At 32.7% G+C, this 21,521-nt stretch overlaps 1 protein-coding gene across 1 annotated transcript in view; it reads left to right on the plus strand.

The window, feature by feature from the left end:
• Nucleotides 1–21,521, plus strand: part of ARL13B (ADP ribosylation factor like GTPase 13B) — a 68,316-nt gene that overhangs the window by 36,737 nt on the left and 10,058 nt on the right. Inside the window, exons 4-7 of the mRNA XM_043991077.1 lie at nucleotides 12,529–12,634; nucleotides 14,133–14,335; nucleotides 17,403–17,526; nucleotides 19,333–19,522. Of these exons, the coding sequence (XP_043847012.1) occupies nucleotides 12,529–12,634; nucleotides 14,133–14,335; nucleotides 17,403–17,526; nucleotides 19,333–19,522 (623 nt within the window). The remainder of the gene's footprint in view (nucleotides 1–12,528; nucleotides 12,635–14,132; nucleotides 14,336–17,402; nucleotides 17,527–19,332; nucleotides 19,523–21,521) is intronic.

A 21,521-nucleotide genomic window follows, 5' to 3' on the forward strand; every position in this document is an offset into this window, starting at 1 on the left:
CTCAGACGAAGCACAGGCAAAAATAGATCTCATTAAAAGAGATAAGGAGGGGCAGCTAGGTGGCACAGTGGATAGAGCACTGACCCTGGATTCCGGAGGACCTGAGTTCAAATCCGGCCTCAGACACTTAATACTTTCTAGCTCTGTGACCCTGGGCAAGTCACTTAACCCCCATTGCCCTGCAAAAAAAAAAAAAAAAAAAGAAAAAAAAGAAATTTCTAATTAAATACTAAATTAGAAATCCTGAAAATTAAAGGAGAAATTAATAAAATTGAAAGCAAGAAGACTATAGAATTAATCAATAAAACTAAGAGCTGGTTTTATGAAAAAAAAACCCAATAAAATAGATAAACCACTGGTTAAGTTGATTAAAAAAAAGAAAGCAGAAAACCAAATTACCAGTATCAAAAATGAAAGGGGTGATTCTACCACCAATGAAGTAGAAATTAAAGAAATGATTAGGAACCATTTTGCCCAACTGTATGCCAATAAATTTGACGATCTAAATGAAATGGATAAATATTTACAAAAATATAAACTGCCCAGGTTAACTGAAGAGAAAATAAAATCCTTAAATAAGCCCATATTATAAAAAGAAATTGAACAAACCATTAATGAACTCCCTAAGAAAAAATCCCCAGGACCAGATGGGTTTACAGGTGAATTCTACCAAACATTTAAAGAACAATTAATTCCAATATTATACAAACTATTTGGAAAAATAGGTGAAGGAGTTCTACCAAATTCCTTTTATGACACAAATATGGTGGTGATACCAAGACCAGGCAGAGCAAAAACAGAGAAAGAAAATTATAGACTAATTTCCCTAATGAATATTGATGTTAAAATCTTAAATAAGATATTAGCAAGGAGAATTACAGCAAGTGATTACCAGGATAATACACTATGACCAGGTGGGATTTATACCAGGAAAGCAGGGCTGGTTCAACATTAGGAAAACTATTAACATAATCAACCACATCAATAATAAAACTAACCCAAATCATATGATTATCTCAATAGATGCAAAGAAAGCTTTTGACAAAATACAACACCCATTCCTAATAAAAACACTAGAGAGCTTAGGAATAGGTGGAGCTTTCCTTAAAATAGTAAGCAGGATCTACCTAAAACCATCAGCAAGCATCATATATAATGGAGATCAGTTAGAGGCCTTCCCAGTAAAATCAGGGGTGAAACAGGGATGTCCATTTTCACCTCTCATTTAATATTGTACTAGAAATGTTAGCTTTAGCAATCAGAGAAGAAAAAGGAATTAAAAGAATTAGAATAGGCAGGGAGAAAAGGAGGAAACAATGCAGTCGTTGGTGGAGCTGTGAACTGATCCAACCATTCTGGAGAGGAATCTGGAATTATGCCCAAAGGGCTATAAAGCTGTGCATACCCTTTGACCCAGCAATACCACTTTTGGGTCTTTTTCCCAAAGAGATCATAAAAAAAGGGAAAAGGACCCACATGTACAAAAATATTTATGGCTGCTCTTTTTGTGGTGGCAAGGAATTGGAAATTGAGGGGTTGCCCATCAATTGGGGAATGGCTGAACAAGTTGTGGTATATGAATGTAATGGAATTCTGTTGTGCTGTAAGAAACAATGAGTAGGAGGAGTTCAGAGAAACTTGGAAGGACTTGCATGAACTGATGATGAGTGAGATGAGCAGAACCAGAAGAACATTATACACAGTATCATCAACATTATATGTTGATCAGTTGTTATAGACTAGATTCTTCTCTCCAATCCTGTGGTACAAGAAAGTTCCAAAGGACTCATGATGGAAAAGGTTCTCCAAATCCAGGGAAAAAAAAAGGAACTGTAGAATATGGATGCCGAGTGGACCATACTATTTCTTTTGTTTTTGGTGCTGTTGTTTTTCTTTTTTACAGTTGTTTTACAGTTTTTCCTTTTTACTCTGATTCTTCTCTTATAACATGACTAATATAGAAATATGTTTAATGTTATTTGATATAGGTTTTATATATATCAGATTACCTGCTGTCTAGGGGAGGGGGGAAGGAGGGGAGGGAGGGCAAAAAATTTGAAATTTGAAATCTTTTCTAAACAAATGTTGAAAATTACAATTAATTAAGATTAAAAATGCAATCAAGTAAACTGCTTTGAACAGTGCTTCTTTATTCAGTTTTTAGTAGCTTTTTTTGTTGGTCTAATTCCTAAAGATTTAAAATCTTTAAGCAATAGTAGAAATGTAGATTCACTCCCTTGTTTCACAGTGAAAGATGCTTTTTCAAAAATAGAGCTCCATTTACTTCTTTGTCTCCCTTATTGCCTTTGCCTTATAACATTCTAAAACTACATCCTTTCATGTTCCTTAAGTACTTTTTAGGATGAAAAGTAAAACTATTTTAGATAAGATGGTGCGTTTAAAGAACATACCCGGGGGCCGTTAGGTGGCGCAGTGGATAAAGCTTCTGCCCTGGATTCAGGAGGACCTGAGTTCAAATCTAGCCACAGATACTTGACACTTACTAACTGTGTGACCTTGGGCAAGTCACTTAATCCCCATTGCCCTGCAAAAAACAAACAAACAAACATTCCAAAAAATGAAAATGAGATTTGAAAAGCAAGACTTAAGGGGAAAAAATTTAGCCGTAAGTTTTGGGATGAATAGGTATTTAAGTATATTATGAATTATCCATTGTTAAAATTGCCATAAATTATAAAGCTACAGTGTCTGATTTACCTTCTCTAATATGCTCTCAAATAAGGTTAAGTGACTTGCCCAGGGTCACACAGCTATTAAATGGCTAAGATCACATTTGATGTCAGGAAGATGAGTCTTCTTGACTTCAGGCCTGATACACTATCCATTGTACCACTTAGATGCCTCAGACACTTACTAACTGTGTGACCCTGGGCAAGTCACATAACCTTCTTTGACTCAGTTTCCTCATGAACTGGAGAAGGAAATGGCAAACCACTCCTGTATCTTTGCCAAGAAAATTCCATTGGGGTCATGAAGAGTTGGACATGACTGAAAACAAAAATTTTGAATCAGAAAATTGGAGTTAGCAACTGGATAAAGGACAGAAAGGATAAAGGAAACTTCTAGATGAGGAGATTGTCTCTGCTGATGTAAAACAGGACCTTTTCTGCAACTTAGACTGAGATCATTGCCTAGAACACTGAGAGGTAGCACATCTAGTCTGTCTCAGACACAGGACTTAAACCCTTGTCTTTTTTACTTTGAGGTCAGCTTTCCATCATCTACACCGCAATGCCACTATTGAATAAAATATGACAAAAATGAAGAAAACCAGTTAATATGAGGATAAAATTTATTTTAAGTTTATTTAGTTTGAAAACACTTTTAATGAAGCCTCATAGTTATCTTTTATAGTGCTTGCAAATTTAATGTAGCCAAATTACTAGGATTAAAGGGAACACTAATGAATTTTAGATGTCATGACTTTGGCACTTTAACTTTTCTAAATTGTAAAATAATCCTCAGACAAATTTTAGATAAACATTGAGTAATATTTGTCTTTATCATAGGAAATTAATTTAAGAAAAAATCTTTAAAAATTGGAAAATCTAGACTTAACTATATTGTGACAATGCATATAGAAAGTATTTTGTACCAACAGAGGTCCAATTCCATTTCATTTAAATAAAGGTGTCTTTCTTCAGACATTATAATTTGTGTTCTTTAACATAAAAGACCTAGGCCCACATGACATAGCAGTGTATGACATTTTATTTCTAGAAGGTAATCTGTACAGTCATTAAATTAGGTTAGGGATTTCATTGCATTGAACTCTTCTGTAATCTGCTGTGTTAAGAAAACTTATACCAATATTTTGTTCTTGACAGGAATTCTTTTATTTATTTTTTTTATTTTTCAAGGATTGAATAATAAAAAGAAAGGGACTCTAAGGAATAGGCTTTTTTTTTTTAAGTGAGGCAGTTGGGGTTAAGTGACTTGCCCAGGGTCACACAGCTAGTAAGTGTTAAGTGTCTGAGGTCGGATTTGAACTCAGGTCCTCCTGACTCCAGGGCTGGTGCTCTATCCACTGCACCATCTAGCTGCCCCCTAGGAATAAGCTTTTAAATTTGTTATTATTTACCTTATATTTGACAACTCTTTATTACACTCAATAGCACAAAACCCCCACAAGCTTTCTTCTGAAGCTAACTACCAAGAAAAATTGTGGAATTAATAAATTCACCTATCTAACTAGTGCTATACTGCAGCACTGCAGAAAATAATGTTCATTTAACTTCAGCCTGCAAGAATGCTATTCCTGATTATGACTCTCCATTGAACTAGTAACTGCACATCCCCTTGATTATTTTATTTCAGATTCCTCTTGACTACATTGAAGATTGCAATGGAGATGTTGGATATTGTATTTACTTCCAAAGTTTGCATAATTCAGGGTGAACCAAATCCCTTTGCATCAATGGATGTTAGAAACAAGGCATAGGGCTCAAGGGTTCTTCTTATTTCTAATTACGTGTATAAATTTCTGCTTATCTTTTTTTTAATAATCTTTGACCACCAGGAATTAGAATAAAAGTATTATATAACATACTATAGTCTCCTTTAATCATTAATACTGTCTTACATAGGGTTTTTAAAAAACAGAGTAAAGAATATTTTTAGTTAAAATTTTGGATTTGAGTTGAAAGGGACCATTGAGAGCATATGTAACCTTTCATGTTGTGCATGAGAAAAATGAGACAAGATTAAGCCCCAAATTACAAAATCAATTAGTCCTCAATTTTTATTTTTTTATTTTTTGCTGGCAATGAGGGACTTGCCCAGGGTCACACAGCTAGTAAGTGTCAAGTGCCTGAGGCCAGATTTGAACTTAGGTCTTCCTGAATCCAAGGCTGGTGCTTTATCCACTGCACTACCTAGCTGCCCCCTACAAAATCAATTAGTAATAAGATTTAGAACAGAGGTGTCAGACATGCTGCCTACACAGGCAACCCACAACACTCCAAAGTGTGGCCCAAACCAGATTTTAAATGTAGTTTCTATCATATTTTGATGTGTTGATGTTTTAATTAAAAAAAAAAGATATATAAGTATGTGTTGTCTTGTAGGTCAATATGCAACCCGTAAGGGTATTTATATATGTTTCAGTGACTCCTAATTCTATTTGAGTTTGATACCACTGGCCTAGAACATAGGTCATACACCTTATCTAGCAGAGTCTCTCTGTAAGGGTGATACTTTGTAAGGTGTGATTATTGTAAATGGAATTGATAGAAATTAGCATGATGCCAACAACTTTAATATTAATCTCACTCAGTATTAGTTATTATATGACAGGGTTTGGCTTTTTGGATCCTAATGAAATACATCAAAACCCCTTTTGTAGTTACAAACATTAGATTATTTCTAAATGTCTCTTCCAACTCTAAGTCCTAGAATCTAAATTTTTGACTGAATTCAAGAAGGAATCAGCAAAACATTTTTTAAAAATGCAATCCAACAACTATGTAAACCATTGTCTAAGCAAACATCACTAATCTGACTATTTAGTCTCTGTCTTTGCTATAGTTTTTAATTGTATTATAACAATTGAATGTAGATTTCTATCTCTATAGCTTAGGACTTTTAGTCAAAACTCTACACTTTGCACAAATTAATATCCATATTTGCTTTATGAATCAGCCTTAAGAAAAAAGGATTAAATTTGTATGACTCAAGAGACAGGGTGGAGTAGTATATAGGGAACTCTTCCAGGAAATAGGGAGGAGGGATTGATTAGTGATTGAATAAATATATATTAGAATTGGGCTCTAGACATTTTAAAAATTAATGCATAATAGTGGTATAGAGAAAATTCCTTTTCGTAATTCATATATTAATGTTACAGTTTATTCCTAGAAATATAGCTTGTTTTTTTCTAACATCAAATAAAACAGCTATTACCAGTGTATATTAATTCTTACAACTAATAACATTTGACCCCTTGGTTCCAACATGAAAAGGAATTATTCTTATGGTTCTTTTGGATACTTAAAAGTGGTGCAGTTCCATATACATTTACCAAGATTTTATTGTTAAATATGATTATATTATTTGCTTTATTTTGAATTATTTAACAATTATAAAGCAGTCTTTAAAATATTTTCATTCAGATCTGGTTTATTTGCTTAGTGTAAATTAATTAAGCTTGCTCTGAAGAACATCAGAAAGTTTTCAGTGGTGACAGTGTCTACTTTGCTGATTTACTCTAAGCACCTTAAGCAGATCTACAATCAGTAAAGTAAGCACCTACTGTGTATCAGGTACTGTGCTATGTGCTATGTATACATAAATTATTTTGCTTTTAAATATTTCATCCATGGTGAGAGAGCCTTAATCAGGTCTCCATAATCAGACTTAATCAGTTCTCCATAACAAATTAATAATTCTATTGTTTCGACCCTCTTAAAAAGTGACTCATTTTATGTTGATTTTGAGTATTTGTTAAATTCTAACAAAAAAGTTCCGTTGTTAGAAGAAAAAATAATTTAAGAGATCACAAAGTTATTTGTAGTTGATACAAACTACTTAGATAACATTTGATTTAAAAAAAAGTCAGCATTATTTGGCAGTGTTTTTTACTTAATGGCAAGTTTTTCAAAATAGAACTTAGAACCTGACAAATAAAGTGTTAATGTTTACACTCAGTCTCACAGTTCAGGTATTTTCATTGGGCTTTGCTGATATTAAAAAAACAAATTCTTTAACTATTATCTTATAGTGGACCTTGTATGATAATCATATTCTAATTTTTTCAAATAAAAAGTGCATAAGAATAAAGAATAAATGATCTTTGATCTTTTTCCAGTTTATGACTATTCACACATTAAACAGATTATTTTTGCTTTTTAAAGATTTTGTCATCATTAGATAATTTTTTAAAATTACTATAATTACTATCAATATAGTATGTTTTATGTATACAGAAGAAAGTATTTCAGATATTTTGCTATTTTGACATCACTGTCTAAAATGAAGAAACTATAACTTCTTAATAGAATCTGCCTTCAAAATTAAAAACAATTTTCTTCCTCTAAGGTTGATTTTTATCACAGTGGCAATTTCCCAAAACAAGCTTTATGCATAAACCCATTTTTGCCTGTTGATTATATATAGAAACAATTTAGTTACTACTAGCTTAATTGTAAATCTGAAGAAAAAATATCATTACTTACCTGTTGAATTGTTTAAAATTTTTGCTATCTAACATAGGCAACTTAAAATGCTTGACAAGATCAGTTTCTTTACCTTGAAGTCCTGGTTCTTTGGTTGCCTTTCTTCCTGTAACAATGAACTCCTTCCTTTCAAAGTAAACTGGATATCATCTGGTTTATAAATTGTTTAAATAATCCGACATCAGTCATATTCCATTTTCTGCATCCTTTCCAGTTGTGGCCCTAATTGAAAGTCAGTCATGTTCTGTCTTGGCTGTTAGAAAGAGATAGTTTGGCTCTTTATTGTTAACATGGTATGAGGCGAGGAAATGACTTACTTCACACTTGGGGAATCTGGTTTTGCCTGTTGGAGGCCCATCCTTTAATATAAAACAGGATCGTTTTCATTGGAGCTAGGGAATAGCAGGAAGTGCTTGATAAGACTTATAATGTAGAATAATTGGCACAGGTTAGGGTACGTACTGTGTTATATTTCTAAAAGAGTGAATTTGTATTTGTATGGCAAGTCATGTATGTATTAAATTTACTTTTGTTTTGGGTAAGTTGTAAAGTGGTAAAAATAGATCCAGTAAATAAATGTAAGAAAGGAGTTTACATGAAGATGATCTTGTTATTATATTTATTTTATGAGTTTGAATTCTTACTATTTTAAAGAAACCTTTTAGGACATTTAAGTTCTATTAATGTTTTATTTGGTGAAGTCCGTGGAGGGCCGAATCTTATTTACCTCATAAAAGGTATATATGTTATAAACCTTACATATAAATGGGAGGTTTAATAATCTACAATTTGGAGTTTTATCATAATAAATACTTCTAGTTACTCCCCTCCCCAATTTTATCAAATTGGACCTTAATTTCTTATAATTTTAAAATCGATATAAATTATTTTTAACCAATTTTACAAAATCATTAAGAGAACAGTCATAAGAAATAAGCAGACAGTAGTCACATAAGATGTAATTTAGCTTTTTAGTATTGCTTTTAATCCTGTTTTCTCAGCTACTCAAAAAAAATAGGAATCAAGTACAGAGAGTAAATTACTTAGTAATTGTAAATTTACACATAAAAGTGTGTACATGTACGTGCATGTGTACATATGATTACCTAAGAGAGTGTTGCTTAATTTTAAAATTTTATTTTATTATTTTATTTTTATTTTTAAATTTAATTTTGTTTCTCTTGTTGAGGTCAGAAGCTGATGACAATGGCTTTTACATAAGTTGTTGGATTGCATTTTTTAAAAATGTTTTGCTGATTCCTTCTTGAATTCAGTCAAAAATTTACCTTATTTATTTATTTTTAGATTCCAGGACTTAGAGTTGGAAGAGACAACTTAACTTAAAACAACTTAAAGTTAAACAACTTAGAGTTGTTTATAATCTCTCCCATTTCACAGAAAATAGTTTAGAAAAATTAGGTGATTTGTTCAAGGTCATGGCTGTAGAACATGACAGAGGTAGTCTTTGAACATGTCTTCTGGCTCCATTTGTTCCAAGACTGTTACTGTTTAGCAGTCTCATGAGGATTAATGCCCATGTTTGCCTCCTGCAATAGAATATGAGCTTCTTGAAGGTAGGGTTTGTTTTTCTCCTTTTATTCTCATATTTATATGTTTGTGTGTGTGTGTGGGTGGGTGTGTATACACACCCACCCACACACACACACATATATATACATATATATAATAAAGTATGTATTTGTACTTTATTTTTTAAATAAACGTTTTTATTTAAAGTTTTGAGTTCCAAATTCTATCCCTTCTTGCCTCCTTCACCTCCCCCTTCCCTGAGGCAGTAATCAATCAGATATAGGTTATACATGTGCAGTTATGTAAAACATTACCATGTTAATCATTTTGTGTAAAAAAAAAAACCTCGAATAAAAGGAAAAAAAGAAAAGTAAGAAAGCAGCATGCTTCAGTCTGTGTTCAATCAGTATTAGTTCTTTCTTTGGAGGTAGATAGTATGCTTCAACATTAGTCCTTTGGAATTGTCTTGGATCATTGTATTGCTGAGAATAGTTGTCATTCACATTTCTTCATCAAACGATATTGCTGTTACTGTGGACAGTGTTCTCTGTTTCTGTTTACTTCATTATATATCAGTTCATATAAATCTTCCCAGGCCTTTCTGGAATCATGCTGTTTGTCATTTTTTACAGCACAATAATATTCCATTACAAACATATACCACAGCTTATTTAGCCATTCCCCAGTTGATGGACATTCCTTTGATTTACAGTTCTTAGCCACTACAAAAAGAGCTGCTATAAATATTTTTTGTACAAATAGGTCCTTTTCTCTTTTTCTTAGATGTCTAGCATATAAACCTAGCAGTGGTATTTCTGGATCAAGGGTATGCAGTTTTATAGCCCTTTGATCATAGTTCCAAATTGCTCTCCAGAATGGTTGGATCAGTTTTTGTCCATTAACAGTGGGTTATATGCTTTATTTTTAAATTATTTTTTATCATCAACTTAACATTCCAACTGCATTTCAAGCTCAGCCTAATACCAAGCTTAAGTTTTCCTTTAAACTTGCTCTTTCTTCTTGACCATTTCTACCTTGATGCCTTTGATCCTTTCTCCCTTAACTTTTTGCATATTAGCTACTAACCATTGCTGATTCTAGCTCTATAATATCTCTTATCCATCTTCTCTATCTCTTTTGGCACTTTTCATTACCAACCCACAGGGACTTTTTCAATAATTTCCCAAGTGATTGTCCTGCCTTCTTTGCCTGGCTTTTTCAAGGTCTTTCGCCTTACCTTTCTCTCCTAATATTCCCTCTAACATAATTTTTGCTGCAACCAAGATTACTTTCTTATAAGTACATCTTTCACTATCTTGAACTTGAACACTATCATGTCCTCATATTCCTTATGCTTAGGATCTATTCCTCCTTTTTGGTCTGTTGAATTCTTTAAAGCCCAGCTGAAATGTTAAGTCATCCATGAAGCCTTCCTTGAACACTGAAGTTGGTAATGAATTTTTATAATTATCTATAAATGTTCACTATTCCTACCATATCATAAATTTCTTTAGGGCAGAGTCCATGTCTGTCTTAAACTTTTTATCTTTCTTAAAACTTAACATGGTAATCTACATAGAGCAGGCACTAAAGAAAGGTTTGTTGACTTAATTATGTTTTGATTATCATTAAATATTATTTTATTTCCTGAATATTTTGAATCATGAAAGAATTTTAGATAACTTTCATTTTTGTCCAACCAAAAGTAGTGGTTAACTTTCAGTGAGGAAATTATGTAAGTAGAAATGTGTTGTTTAATGGTAATATTAGTATTATAAGTCTTATGGGGCACCATGCTGAAAGTTATCATGCTGAAAGCTATAAGAACTACTAGATTTAAATAAGCAATTAGGAGAAGACATCATATGTTTCCAAGCATCCTTTTAGTTGCAGTCCTATTGAATTATTGAAAGGGTTTTGATTGTACGTTGACATATTTTTGTGATTTACTGGCATCCTTCATTGAACACTACTAGTAAATAAGAAAAATTGCTCTTATTTATATCATTACCTATTTTATTATAATTTCTTAAATAATTAATGCCATACAAGAATTTTTTTCGTAGTCAATTTTAAAGATATAATATTTTCTCTTTTAAATAAAATTATATAATTGGCATTCTCACTGTATTCTTGCTTGAAAGCATCATTAGTATATAAATGTATGTATACATGTGTATGTGTGTGTGTATATATATATGTATTTATATATGTATGTGTGTGTATATATATATACACACACACACACACACACACACACACACACACACACACACACTTGACTCCCCATTCAGATTCATTTTCTGGACTTTTTTTCCCCAATAAGTTATTAAAGTTACATATTAAGAGAGGGAAACTAGGTCATGGGAAGGTTTAATATTCAGTTTATGTGATATTAAGCTTAAATATTTGCTCTTATTGTAGATTTAGTTCATATTGAAAGGACATTTTTAAGGGGGAAATGTTACACAACTTAACTCAAAAAATTTTACTCTAGGCACAGAGGTTTAAATTATTCATAACGTTTAGTTCATAAGGAATTAATTATATTTTGTCTTAAAGAGTGAAAATGAATACCTTTCTTAAAGTGATAGAAAGCTCTATAGTTCACTTACGTAGATTTTTCATGAGTTGCACATCAGAAACAGCACTACATGTAGGCAAACAAAAAGATCTCAAATACATGGCACTGCAGAATGCAAAACTTGGGGTTAGAAAACATGTATTCTAATCCTACCTCTGACACTTGCCGTATAACTATGGGCAGGCAAGTCATTACATGTTGCTGAGTATTTCTCTAACTGCAAGATGAGAATAATATTACCTGTAGTACCTCCTTAGCAGGGTTATGGTCAGACTCAAATGAACATGTATGAAGTTCTTTGTAAATATTAAAACACTAGATAAATGGTAATAATTATTAAATATCACTATTAAAATCATAGTCCATAGCAAATAAAAACTCCCAGGAATCTAACAAATATAATTTCTAATACAGTATGATATGCACACGGATATGTAGGGTTTTGTTTTATTTGTATTGCCAGTTATGACCATGCAGTTCAACATATGATTATTAAGTACCTGCTCTGTGCTAGGTCCTTGGGACATAAAAGACACAAAAATGGTTCTTGATTTCAAGAGCTTATATTCTAATGGAGTGATATATGTACCCTGATAAATAAATTTATTATGTACCTAATTGTGCTTGGTTCTATTAGATGGTATGAAAAATAATGACAATGGACAAGTAATGTGTAAAAGTTTGCAAAATATTTTATATATATTATCTCATTTCTATTACTGTATAAGGAAGACCATAGACACAGTCCTAGCTTTTTGGTCACTTAAATACAGGAGATAGAAAAAGCAGAACAACAACATTAAATTGATAAGACTTTGAGGGGTGAAGGCTATTGCTAAGATCAAAATGAGGAAGATTTCTTTTTCATACCCAGCAATATGGGCAGTAAATGAGATCAGTTCTAAGATTTTATTAAGAATTTGCTTTACATTGCATAAAGCACTGGCCCTGGATTCAAGAAGACCTGAGTTCAAATCCAGCCTCAGACATTTGACACTTACTAGCTGTGTGACCCTGGGCAAGTCATTTAACCCCCATTGTCCAACCAAAAAAAAATTGCTTTACAAACACAAAAGAAGAAATCTTACAGAATGTTCTAAAATCCATAGTGGATGAAAACTTTAAATATCAGTATAGCTTCAGATTCTTTTGAAAGACTTGATTTTTGAATAACTTGATTATAAGCTTGTTATAAAGCCACCCCTTATTTTTGTTTTCTAGGTTGGCAAATAAACAAGATAAAGAAGGAGCATTAACAGAAGTAGATATAATTGAATGTTTATCTCTAGAAAAACTTGTCAATGAACAAAAATGTCGATGTCAGATAGTAAGTTTCTCCACCCCTCGTTCTGTCTTTGCTAATTATTGTATGACTAACTTTATTTTTAAGAAAAATGCTAGTCATTTCAGACAAAAATCATTATATAGGCACTATAATTTGACAAATTATGTTTTCTCTGACTATACTTCTTGGTGTTGATAAATGCTATAAAATTTATTTTCAATTAAATTAACTTATATAAAATGTCACATCAGTACTATAAAATTATTTTTTTAAATGTTTATTTTTTCACTGGTGTAGAGCTTGCAATCATGCCCTGTATAGTATGCTATACAGTACATTGACTTTTACATAGACAGGAAAAAAATAGTGTAACTATAAGTTTCAGAGCAGTTACCAATCTATGCTGATAGAAAAGTTTCCTTCCTTTGAGGTCTCTATATCAATGAAATCACAGTTCTAGTAAAAAATGTTGATTAAAAATAGACTATATATGTAGGAAAGTTTTATATTGTTGAATATTATGTATAAAGAACATCCAATAATTAAGTTTGGTGTTAAAAAATGAACATTGAGGGCCAGCTAGGTGGCACAGTGGATAAAGCACCTGCCCTGGATTCAGGAGGCCCTGAATTCAAATTCGACCTCAGACACCTGACACTTACTAGCTGTGTGACCCTGGGCAAGTCACTTAACCCTCTTTGCCCTGCCCCCTCCCCCCAAATGAACATTGAGGCTTTAAGGCAATTTTCACAATCAGTGTGTAAGTTCACTCTTGCCTTGAGATATCCCAAATATGACACCTGACTGATATATAGGCCAGGCCCAGGAGAGGGCCAGTGGCCGTGGGGTGGGGAATCGGGGGGCGGGTAGCATGAGGGGAGTGTGTATATATACTAAGATAGCTTAGTTTCTTTTTTAAAATTAAAAATAAATGTAAATAGAAATTATGTTTTCTTCCCACATTCCAGTAGATTGACATACCCAGTTTCAAAGATCTAGACCACTGAACCACTATAATATTTTTTATTATAAATACCATATGAAAGTTGTCAAAATATAAGATTTCTCAAAAGTCTTAGTTCTACTAAAGCTACTAAAACTTAAACCCACATTAAGACTTTAGAATTTCCTATGTTTCAGTTCCTTTATGTGCAGATAGATTAGTGATGATGATGATGATGGTAGTAATAATTGCTGACATATATACATTGTCCTTTAAAATTTGAAATTACATTTGATTAAACCTGGTATAGTAGATATAGTACTAGAATAGGAATCAGGAAAAACTGGGTTTGAATTCTGACTTAGACTTACTAGCTGTGTAATATGAACAAGTCACCTCAGTTTTCCTCAAACCCAAAATTAGAAACTTGGACTAAATTTGTGATCCCTATAAACAGTACATTTTAGAAGTTGAATGAAAAGATAAATTCCTCTTTTACTTTAGAATTGTACAGTTATCTTGTATAGTTATTTTGTGTCTAATTAATGTTCATGTGTTTACCATTTACTATTAAATAGCTGTTTACCATGTTTTTAGGAACCTTGTTCGGCAGTCTTGGGTTTTGGAAAGACACTTGATAAATCCATAAGAAATGGTCTTTATTGGTTGCTGTGTACTATTGAAAGCGACATTGATGAATTAAGTGAGCGTGTTCGAAGAGACACAATCGCTCAACTAGTTTATGAGGAAATGGAGAAACAGGAACGAGCTGAGAGAGTGAGGAAACTACGAGAAGAAAGGTACTGACTAATTAAAGTATACAGAAAAATAAATGCATCTCATGTCAAAAACATCATAATTATGGGAGTAATTTATATTTGTTATTTTTATCCATTCAGTTTCCTCTTTCTGTATGAAGGAAGCCACTGGGTAAGAATTTGTTATTTCTCTGGATCTTTTGCATCTGCCAGTTTGGATCATATATTTGCAATACTCCTTATATAATTATTATTATTATTATTATATAAATATCATGTAATAGGCAAATTTACACAAAGAACATCTTTTTTGTTTATTAGCCTTCATCATCTCTCAGAGTTTTGTCATTTTATTTATCTTTCTTCTCAACTTTGAGATAAAGTGAATTTTCAAAGGAATTGTTAGACCAAAATCTGTTTATCCTCTTTCATGTAAGTATAAGAAAGGTTGTGTTCCTCCAAAACAGTATTGCATGAATGAAAACACTGAAGGTTTAAATTATTAAATGATGGATTAAAATTAATCATGCCTTTTTATTTTAAAATAATGCACCAATATAAACATAAGTTGAAATTTAAAATGTGAATTAAAATTCATACTGTATTCCTGTACTACATATCTATCTTGATGTCAAGGGAGAAAGGAAGGGGGGTGGTAATTGTCCTCTCCTTACTTAGAAAAAAAATAGCCTTTTACAAGAAGGTGGCACATAGATTACAGGGACCTAACAAGGCATGGTACAGATCATGATAGGGTGGGGCTACTAGGTTCTGATTCTCCCAGGTATTGGCCAGAAACCAGGAAAAGATGAGTTTTGACCATAGGGAAAAAGATCGTGTGTTTCACAATCTATGCTAATATTGTTCTCTGATAATTTTTCCTTTTAAGCCACATTTAGACTTGATCCTTAGGGAGAAATATTTGTATAGGTTAGATGTATCATTAATTTTCCTTTTCCTAAGAAAGTCAGGCATATAGTAATATCTTATTCATCTTCTGAAAGAATTAGGTTTCATCATTTTACTAGCCTTATTGATAATTAATAAATAATATAATCATGAGGATATTTGCTTACATAGAAATTTTGAATTCTTTTGTCTTTAATCAAGCTATTTTGTTTATTGAATTTTTTAAAAACCTTGAATTTTTCATCATTTTCAAAGTACAAAACAACAGTAACACATATTGATTAAACTTGGAAAAGTTCTATCAAAAATGTACATATGACTGAGATTCTGAGTCTCTTTTTCCTGTTCCACACAAAGCAAGCATTTCAATGAACTATTTTTATGAAAGAAAATGTCAATAATTTTTTTCGTAGTATTTTTAGTTTTTCCTCCCCAAAAACTACAGGCCACTTGCTAGGCAACTTTCCCTGTAACATTCCTCTTTTTTTTCCTTTCCTGCTTCCCCATGCAGACCCAACCATGCTTGTGTTCCAAGGCCCCTTCTGGTGAGCAGAGCCTCCATAATTAACAATACATAGGTGTAAATTTGTGAGTGATGAAGAAGCTTCTCATTTCCTAGCATGTCGTCTCCTTGATCTAGTTACTCATTTCCAGTATATTTGGAACAAAATACTATTTTTAATGTTATATTCATAGATAAACCTGGTGATATTTTTAAATGACCACTAAAGGAATAATTTCAGAAATGAGGTCAAATTAAGGTGTGGCATGAAAGGTTATGTCAGTCATGTTTTTATGATGCCGTATGTAAGCGTTAAACGTGTCAGCTCTGATCCTTAGTGTCATCTTGTTATAAATCTGATCCATGCCTAATAAACTCTTTAAATGTTCTTTATTTTATCCCTGCTGTTTTGTTTCAGGAACTCTTTATTACCTTTCATATGTGGTATCATTTGCATATATATCACAGACACAGTGAATATGCCATTAATAGCTATTTTTCTTGAGTACTGCTTTATTGACATGACATATAGAGCAAATTTTTAATAGATTCTTATACTTTTGTACAGGAATACAAATATTATGCAATTGTTTAAATTTGAGTTCTAACGATATATCTTTTTCTGCTTGTTTTCTGTCATTTAAATGTGAGCAAATTTTATCTATATGTGTGGCATTCATGCTCTCTATTTTTACATAAATATGTATTCAAGAAAAAGACAGGAAACAGATCAAAGGAATAATTATCATCATGTATGTCAAAACATCAACTGTGTCATAGAATAAAGATTTTCTTTTATACCACCAGTTATAATGCTAATAGAGACTTTTTTTTAAAGTGGGGAAACTGGTCAACATGAATTATTGTCATTTGGAATAAATAATAATTTTTTAAAACCCATGACCTCAGTGAGGTTGGAAGTCAGAGACTTTCTCCCTTCTGCCCCAAGTTGCACATAAGTTTAAAAAAAATTTGTCCATCAACAAGCATTTGTTACAGACCTACTATTTGTCAGGCGCTGTAGTAGGTGCTGGGACAAAAAGACAAGACCAAAACAATCCTTTAAATTTTTTTTTTGTGAGGCAATTGGAGTTAAATGACTTGCCCAGGGTCACACAGCTAGTAAGTGTTAATTGAGTGAGGCCAGATTTGAACTCAGGTACTCCTGACTCCAGGGCCGGTGCTCTATCCACTGCGCCACCTAGCTGCCCCAATCCTTTAAATTTTTAAAGAACTTATATTTTGTTGAGGGAAACAGCATGTACACACAGAAGTAAATACACATATGTATATGTATAACATAAGCATATGTATATACATGTTATACACAATGTCATTTTAGCAGAATATGTACAATTCGGGTCATCAGAAAATGCCTCATATAGAAGGTGTTACTTGGGCTTTAGTGAAGAAGAAAACCTGAAATTCTAAGAGAGGCAGAGGTGAGGAGGAGCTGTGTTTTAAGGCTAAAAGACCAAGCCTATTGAAGGGTAAGGAAACAGAAGAGACTAATCATGTACTAAGCCATCACATAGTTTAGGCTAGGAAGTTTGAAGTCCTGAAAGGTAGGTGGGACCAGAGGTCAATTACAAAGAATATTTGTTAAATTGTTTGCATTTAAAAAAAATAACTTATTTTCAAGCTATATATAATAAGCTTAAGACTTTTAGTGAGAGATTTTTCTTCTTCATTTAACAGAGAACGAAGGGAGAAAGATCATGCTACAGAGCATCTTCCATTTGATGGAAATATTGAACCTGAATTGTATATGGATTCATTTGTTGGCAACCCTTTTAAGCCTATCAGTATAGTAATCCAGGAGGTATGTATGATGACAGATGCAATTTTTGTTTTTAGCCAAAGTCTGTAAGAAAGCATTTAGAGGAACATGGAAGGAAAACCAGAGAAGCATTTACTAAAAGACACCTAAAATGAATCTGTGAATGAATAATCAATACGATTTTCTCCCTTGGTGCTAGAGATGGTGTGGGGTAGGTGAAATATAGGACCTAGTCTTGCCTCAGACACATACTGGCTTTATGACTCTGGTCAAGTCACTTAACTTCTAAGTATATACACAACTCTGAATGATTTTGAGTTGCAGAGAAGGGGCTACCCATCATTGGCAGAAGTTCCTTCCTTAGTGGGAGATCCCTATTCCAGTGAAAAAAATATTACTGGTCCAGAAGCTTTCCCTTTCCTTGTGAAGGTGGAAAGTGTAGTTGTCAGAAAGAGATAAGAATGAAGTGAAGCAGTATTAGGGAACGAACACAATGAATACAAGTCACTGCCATTGTTTCTTACATTTCAAAATGGTGTTATTATTGTTATGATATTCTTAATTATTCTGTCTCTCCCCCTCTGTCTTGCTCTGCTATCTTGTGTTAATATGTAAATGTATTTTAGAATTTATAAATTGATCATTTCCTGGGTACATTGTAAAGTGTTCTAAATTACCTTAAACACTTATATGTCTGAATATCCCTTTGTAAATATAATTTTCAGTTGCTTAATATTTTTACTGAAATCAATTTTTAAATTGAATTCTTAGTTGTGTGTGTGAGTGAATGAGTGAGTGTGTGTGTATGATCTCTCCTAGGACTGAGAGCTTACATGATCTTTTGCTTATTTTAGCAACTCCTTAATCTTGGTAGCTCCTGGGATTATTTTCTGTTCCCTAGTAGATTGCTCACATAGCTTAAATTGTTGCTGCTGCTAATGCATGCTGTCTTCTAAAGTCCTCCTCATTGCTTCATTACATTTTTCCATTGGGCAATAAGTAATGATTGATTCCTCCCAGTAGCTGCTATTGCTAAGATAGGAAGGCAGCTTACAGAAGATATTGAACATCTTGGTTTTCTTGGTTATCTAGAATATTCAGTTCTTCAAATGCCAGAGAGTTTATTATTTTTTCTGTTGCTCTAGTTACATTTTCTTTAATGCTATTCCTATTTTTAAGGATGAATACAATAAAATAGCCGTAGTAACATGAGTTATGTCTAATTTCTGTTAAATATCATGTTCATTTTTATTTCATTTGAAAACATTGAAGGAAAAATTAAAGCATTATTGTATACTTTTATATAGAAATGTATTTTGTGCGAGTAGCTTGCAAATAATGACCTTTATATACTATGGTTAATGTTTTTATAAGAAATATACCAATAAATTACCCATACAGATAGAGTACCATGATCCATCCCACAAAAGAGCCTATATCTCACAGTATAAAGACAAGAAACATTAATGTTGAACGTGGTGATGTGGGCTCCATGTTAAAAATACAGAATGAATATACTGATATGGTGAAATTATACATTGTATGTTTATGATAACACTTCTTAGTAGATCATACAAAGTGAAAGTATGTATGCCTTATTTTTTAGGTTATAAAACTTCTAAATTTTCTCTACATACATTACAGTAGTAGTCTATGTTTTATTTTTATAATTATACCAATATGGAGTCTTTTTTTCTCTTTCTTATTTCTTGAAACATGTTAACGTTTTTTAAAAGACTCCAATTTTACCCTTTTCTTCAATGGTTATTTTAAGACTTATTGCTTTAGATTTTTGGAACTACATTAAACACATTGTGATAATAAAATGCTATGCTTTGTTTTTGTTAGAATGGACAAAGAAAAAAGAATGGAGATGAAGATATAGAAACCATTCTTCTGACACCACGCAATGAACCAGAATGCTCTGATGCCAAGAGCCGGGTTAGCTGTTGTAGCGATAAATCCTCAGAATATGGAGTCAGGAGTAAGGTGGTCGAAATTGAGACTGACCAACATTCATTGGGATGTAATGAATCAGGTGATAACTCTTGATATGAAAAGATAACTTACTGTTTATTTTATGACTAAGAACCATAATACCTCTTCACAAATTTGTTTTATGTTTTCATTTTTTTTTTACTTCCAAAGCTTTTTCTTCAAAATGTTTGGATCTTTGTGTATTACTTATATTTTTATAATATGTAAAATAGGCTATATGTTAAAATTTCTCTATGAGGCAGTATTTTCTCACACTGGTTTTAGGAGCCAAATTTATCAATAAGTGTTATGTTTTTATATTTGACACCTATTTAATTTTTTTCATTTAATTCATAAATGAATTCACTTATACAAAAGTTTCTTAATTGTCTAGGTACAGAGCATTAGGCTAGGTTTAGGGAAGCTTAAAGTTTTGTTAAGATATTGTACTTGCGGGGCAGCTAGATGGCGCAGTGGATAGAGCACCAGCCCTGGAGTCAGGAGGACCTGAGTTCAAATGCGGCCTCAGACACTCAGACACTTAACACTTACTAGCTGTGTGACTCTGGGCAAGTCACTTAACCCCAATTGCCTCACTAAAAAAACAAAACAAAACAAAACAAAACAAAGATATTGTACTTGCCATAATGGAGCTTACAATGGTAGTCCATTGAGATAACTATAGTACTCAGTTATGTATAAGGATCATAGAGTTCTTGAATTTTAGAATTGGAAGGCACTTCTAGTCAGTCTCAATAATTCTTGGAACAGGAGGAACCAGTTCTACCACATCCCCAATAAGTGCCTTATAGCTTCCACATGCACACTTCTAGTAATGAGGAACATGTTATGATGTCTTACTTTTTTGGATTATTTCCATTTGGAGGAAATTTTTTCTTAATTATAAAATTTGGTTCTTTATAACTTTTACCCCTATTTCTATTCTCACATTTGTCTTCATGAAGATGGAGAACAATGGGTTTTCAGGAGTCCTCAAATAGTCATACTTTCCAGGAATTTTCACCTCGGACATCAGTTTATTTATTTGTTTGTTTGTTTTTTGATCTTTTTATTGTCTTAGTAACATTATAACCTGCATTTCCAAAACATTCTTATAATTAGACACACCTCATGTTATTCAACATTGCCAAGTGAAAATGAACCAGTCATTTTTTCCTCCTGTAAGATGCTTAAATGACTGGCTGGCTTTTTTTGTTTTCTTTTTGAATTGGTTGTTGGTTTGTAAAGCATCATAAACCAATTGTTCTGAAAACAGTTCCTTTCCTGGTTAATGATGCAACTCCATGGTATTTAAGGATTTCCATGAAGTTGATAATGCTTAAGGACATTCTCAATACTTTAAAAGCTCATACCATTAATCAAGTCAATATTTGTTAAGCAACTAATATGTGAAAGGCACTATGCGAAGCAACGGGATAGGGGTGGGGGATACAAAAACAGAAATGAAACTGTCTCTTTTCATAGTTTACATTGTATCATGGGAGACATAAAAGTATATACAAAATAAATAGAAAGTAATCTGGAAGGAACTGGACAAGTAAGGAAGACCCCAGGGACTGGAGACAACAAGGAAGGTTTTCATATAGAAGGTGCGACTTTAGTTGAGCTCTGAAGGATACAAGAGATTATAATAGGTGGAGAAAAATAAAGAGATCATAGAGGACAGCCTGTACAAAGACATAGAGATGGGAAAGGGACTGTTGTGTGGGAAATAGCAAGAACTAGCTGGACTTTAGAGTGTGTGAAGGCAAGTAACATAATAAGGCTAGATACTTAAATTGGGGACAAGTTATAAAGGGTTTTAAATGGTTAATTTTATCACAGAAAGAATAGGAAACCTTTGGAATTTATTGAGTGATTTTGGCAGATATATGGAAAAGGGATAGCAAAGGGCTAGACAAATTGGAGACAGTTATTGCTTTTGCAGTAGTCCAAGCAGAAGTTTGGGCCAGGACTAAGGTATGAAAACAGGGACCGGGTGGGGGTAGGGAGCATATAAGAGAGGTAGAATTAGAAGAATTTGATAACTACTTGGATGT

Source organism: Dromiciops gliroides, chromosome 3 (assembly GCF_019393635.1).
Source record: "Dromiciops gliroides isolate mDroGli1 chromosome 3, mDroGli1.pri, whole genome shotgun sequence".
Lineage (NCBI taxonomy): Eukaryota > Metazoa > Chordata > Mammalia > Microbiotheria > Microbiotheriidae > Dromiciops > Dromiciops gliroides.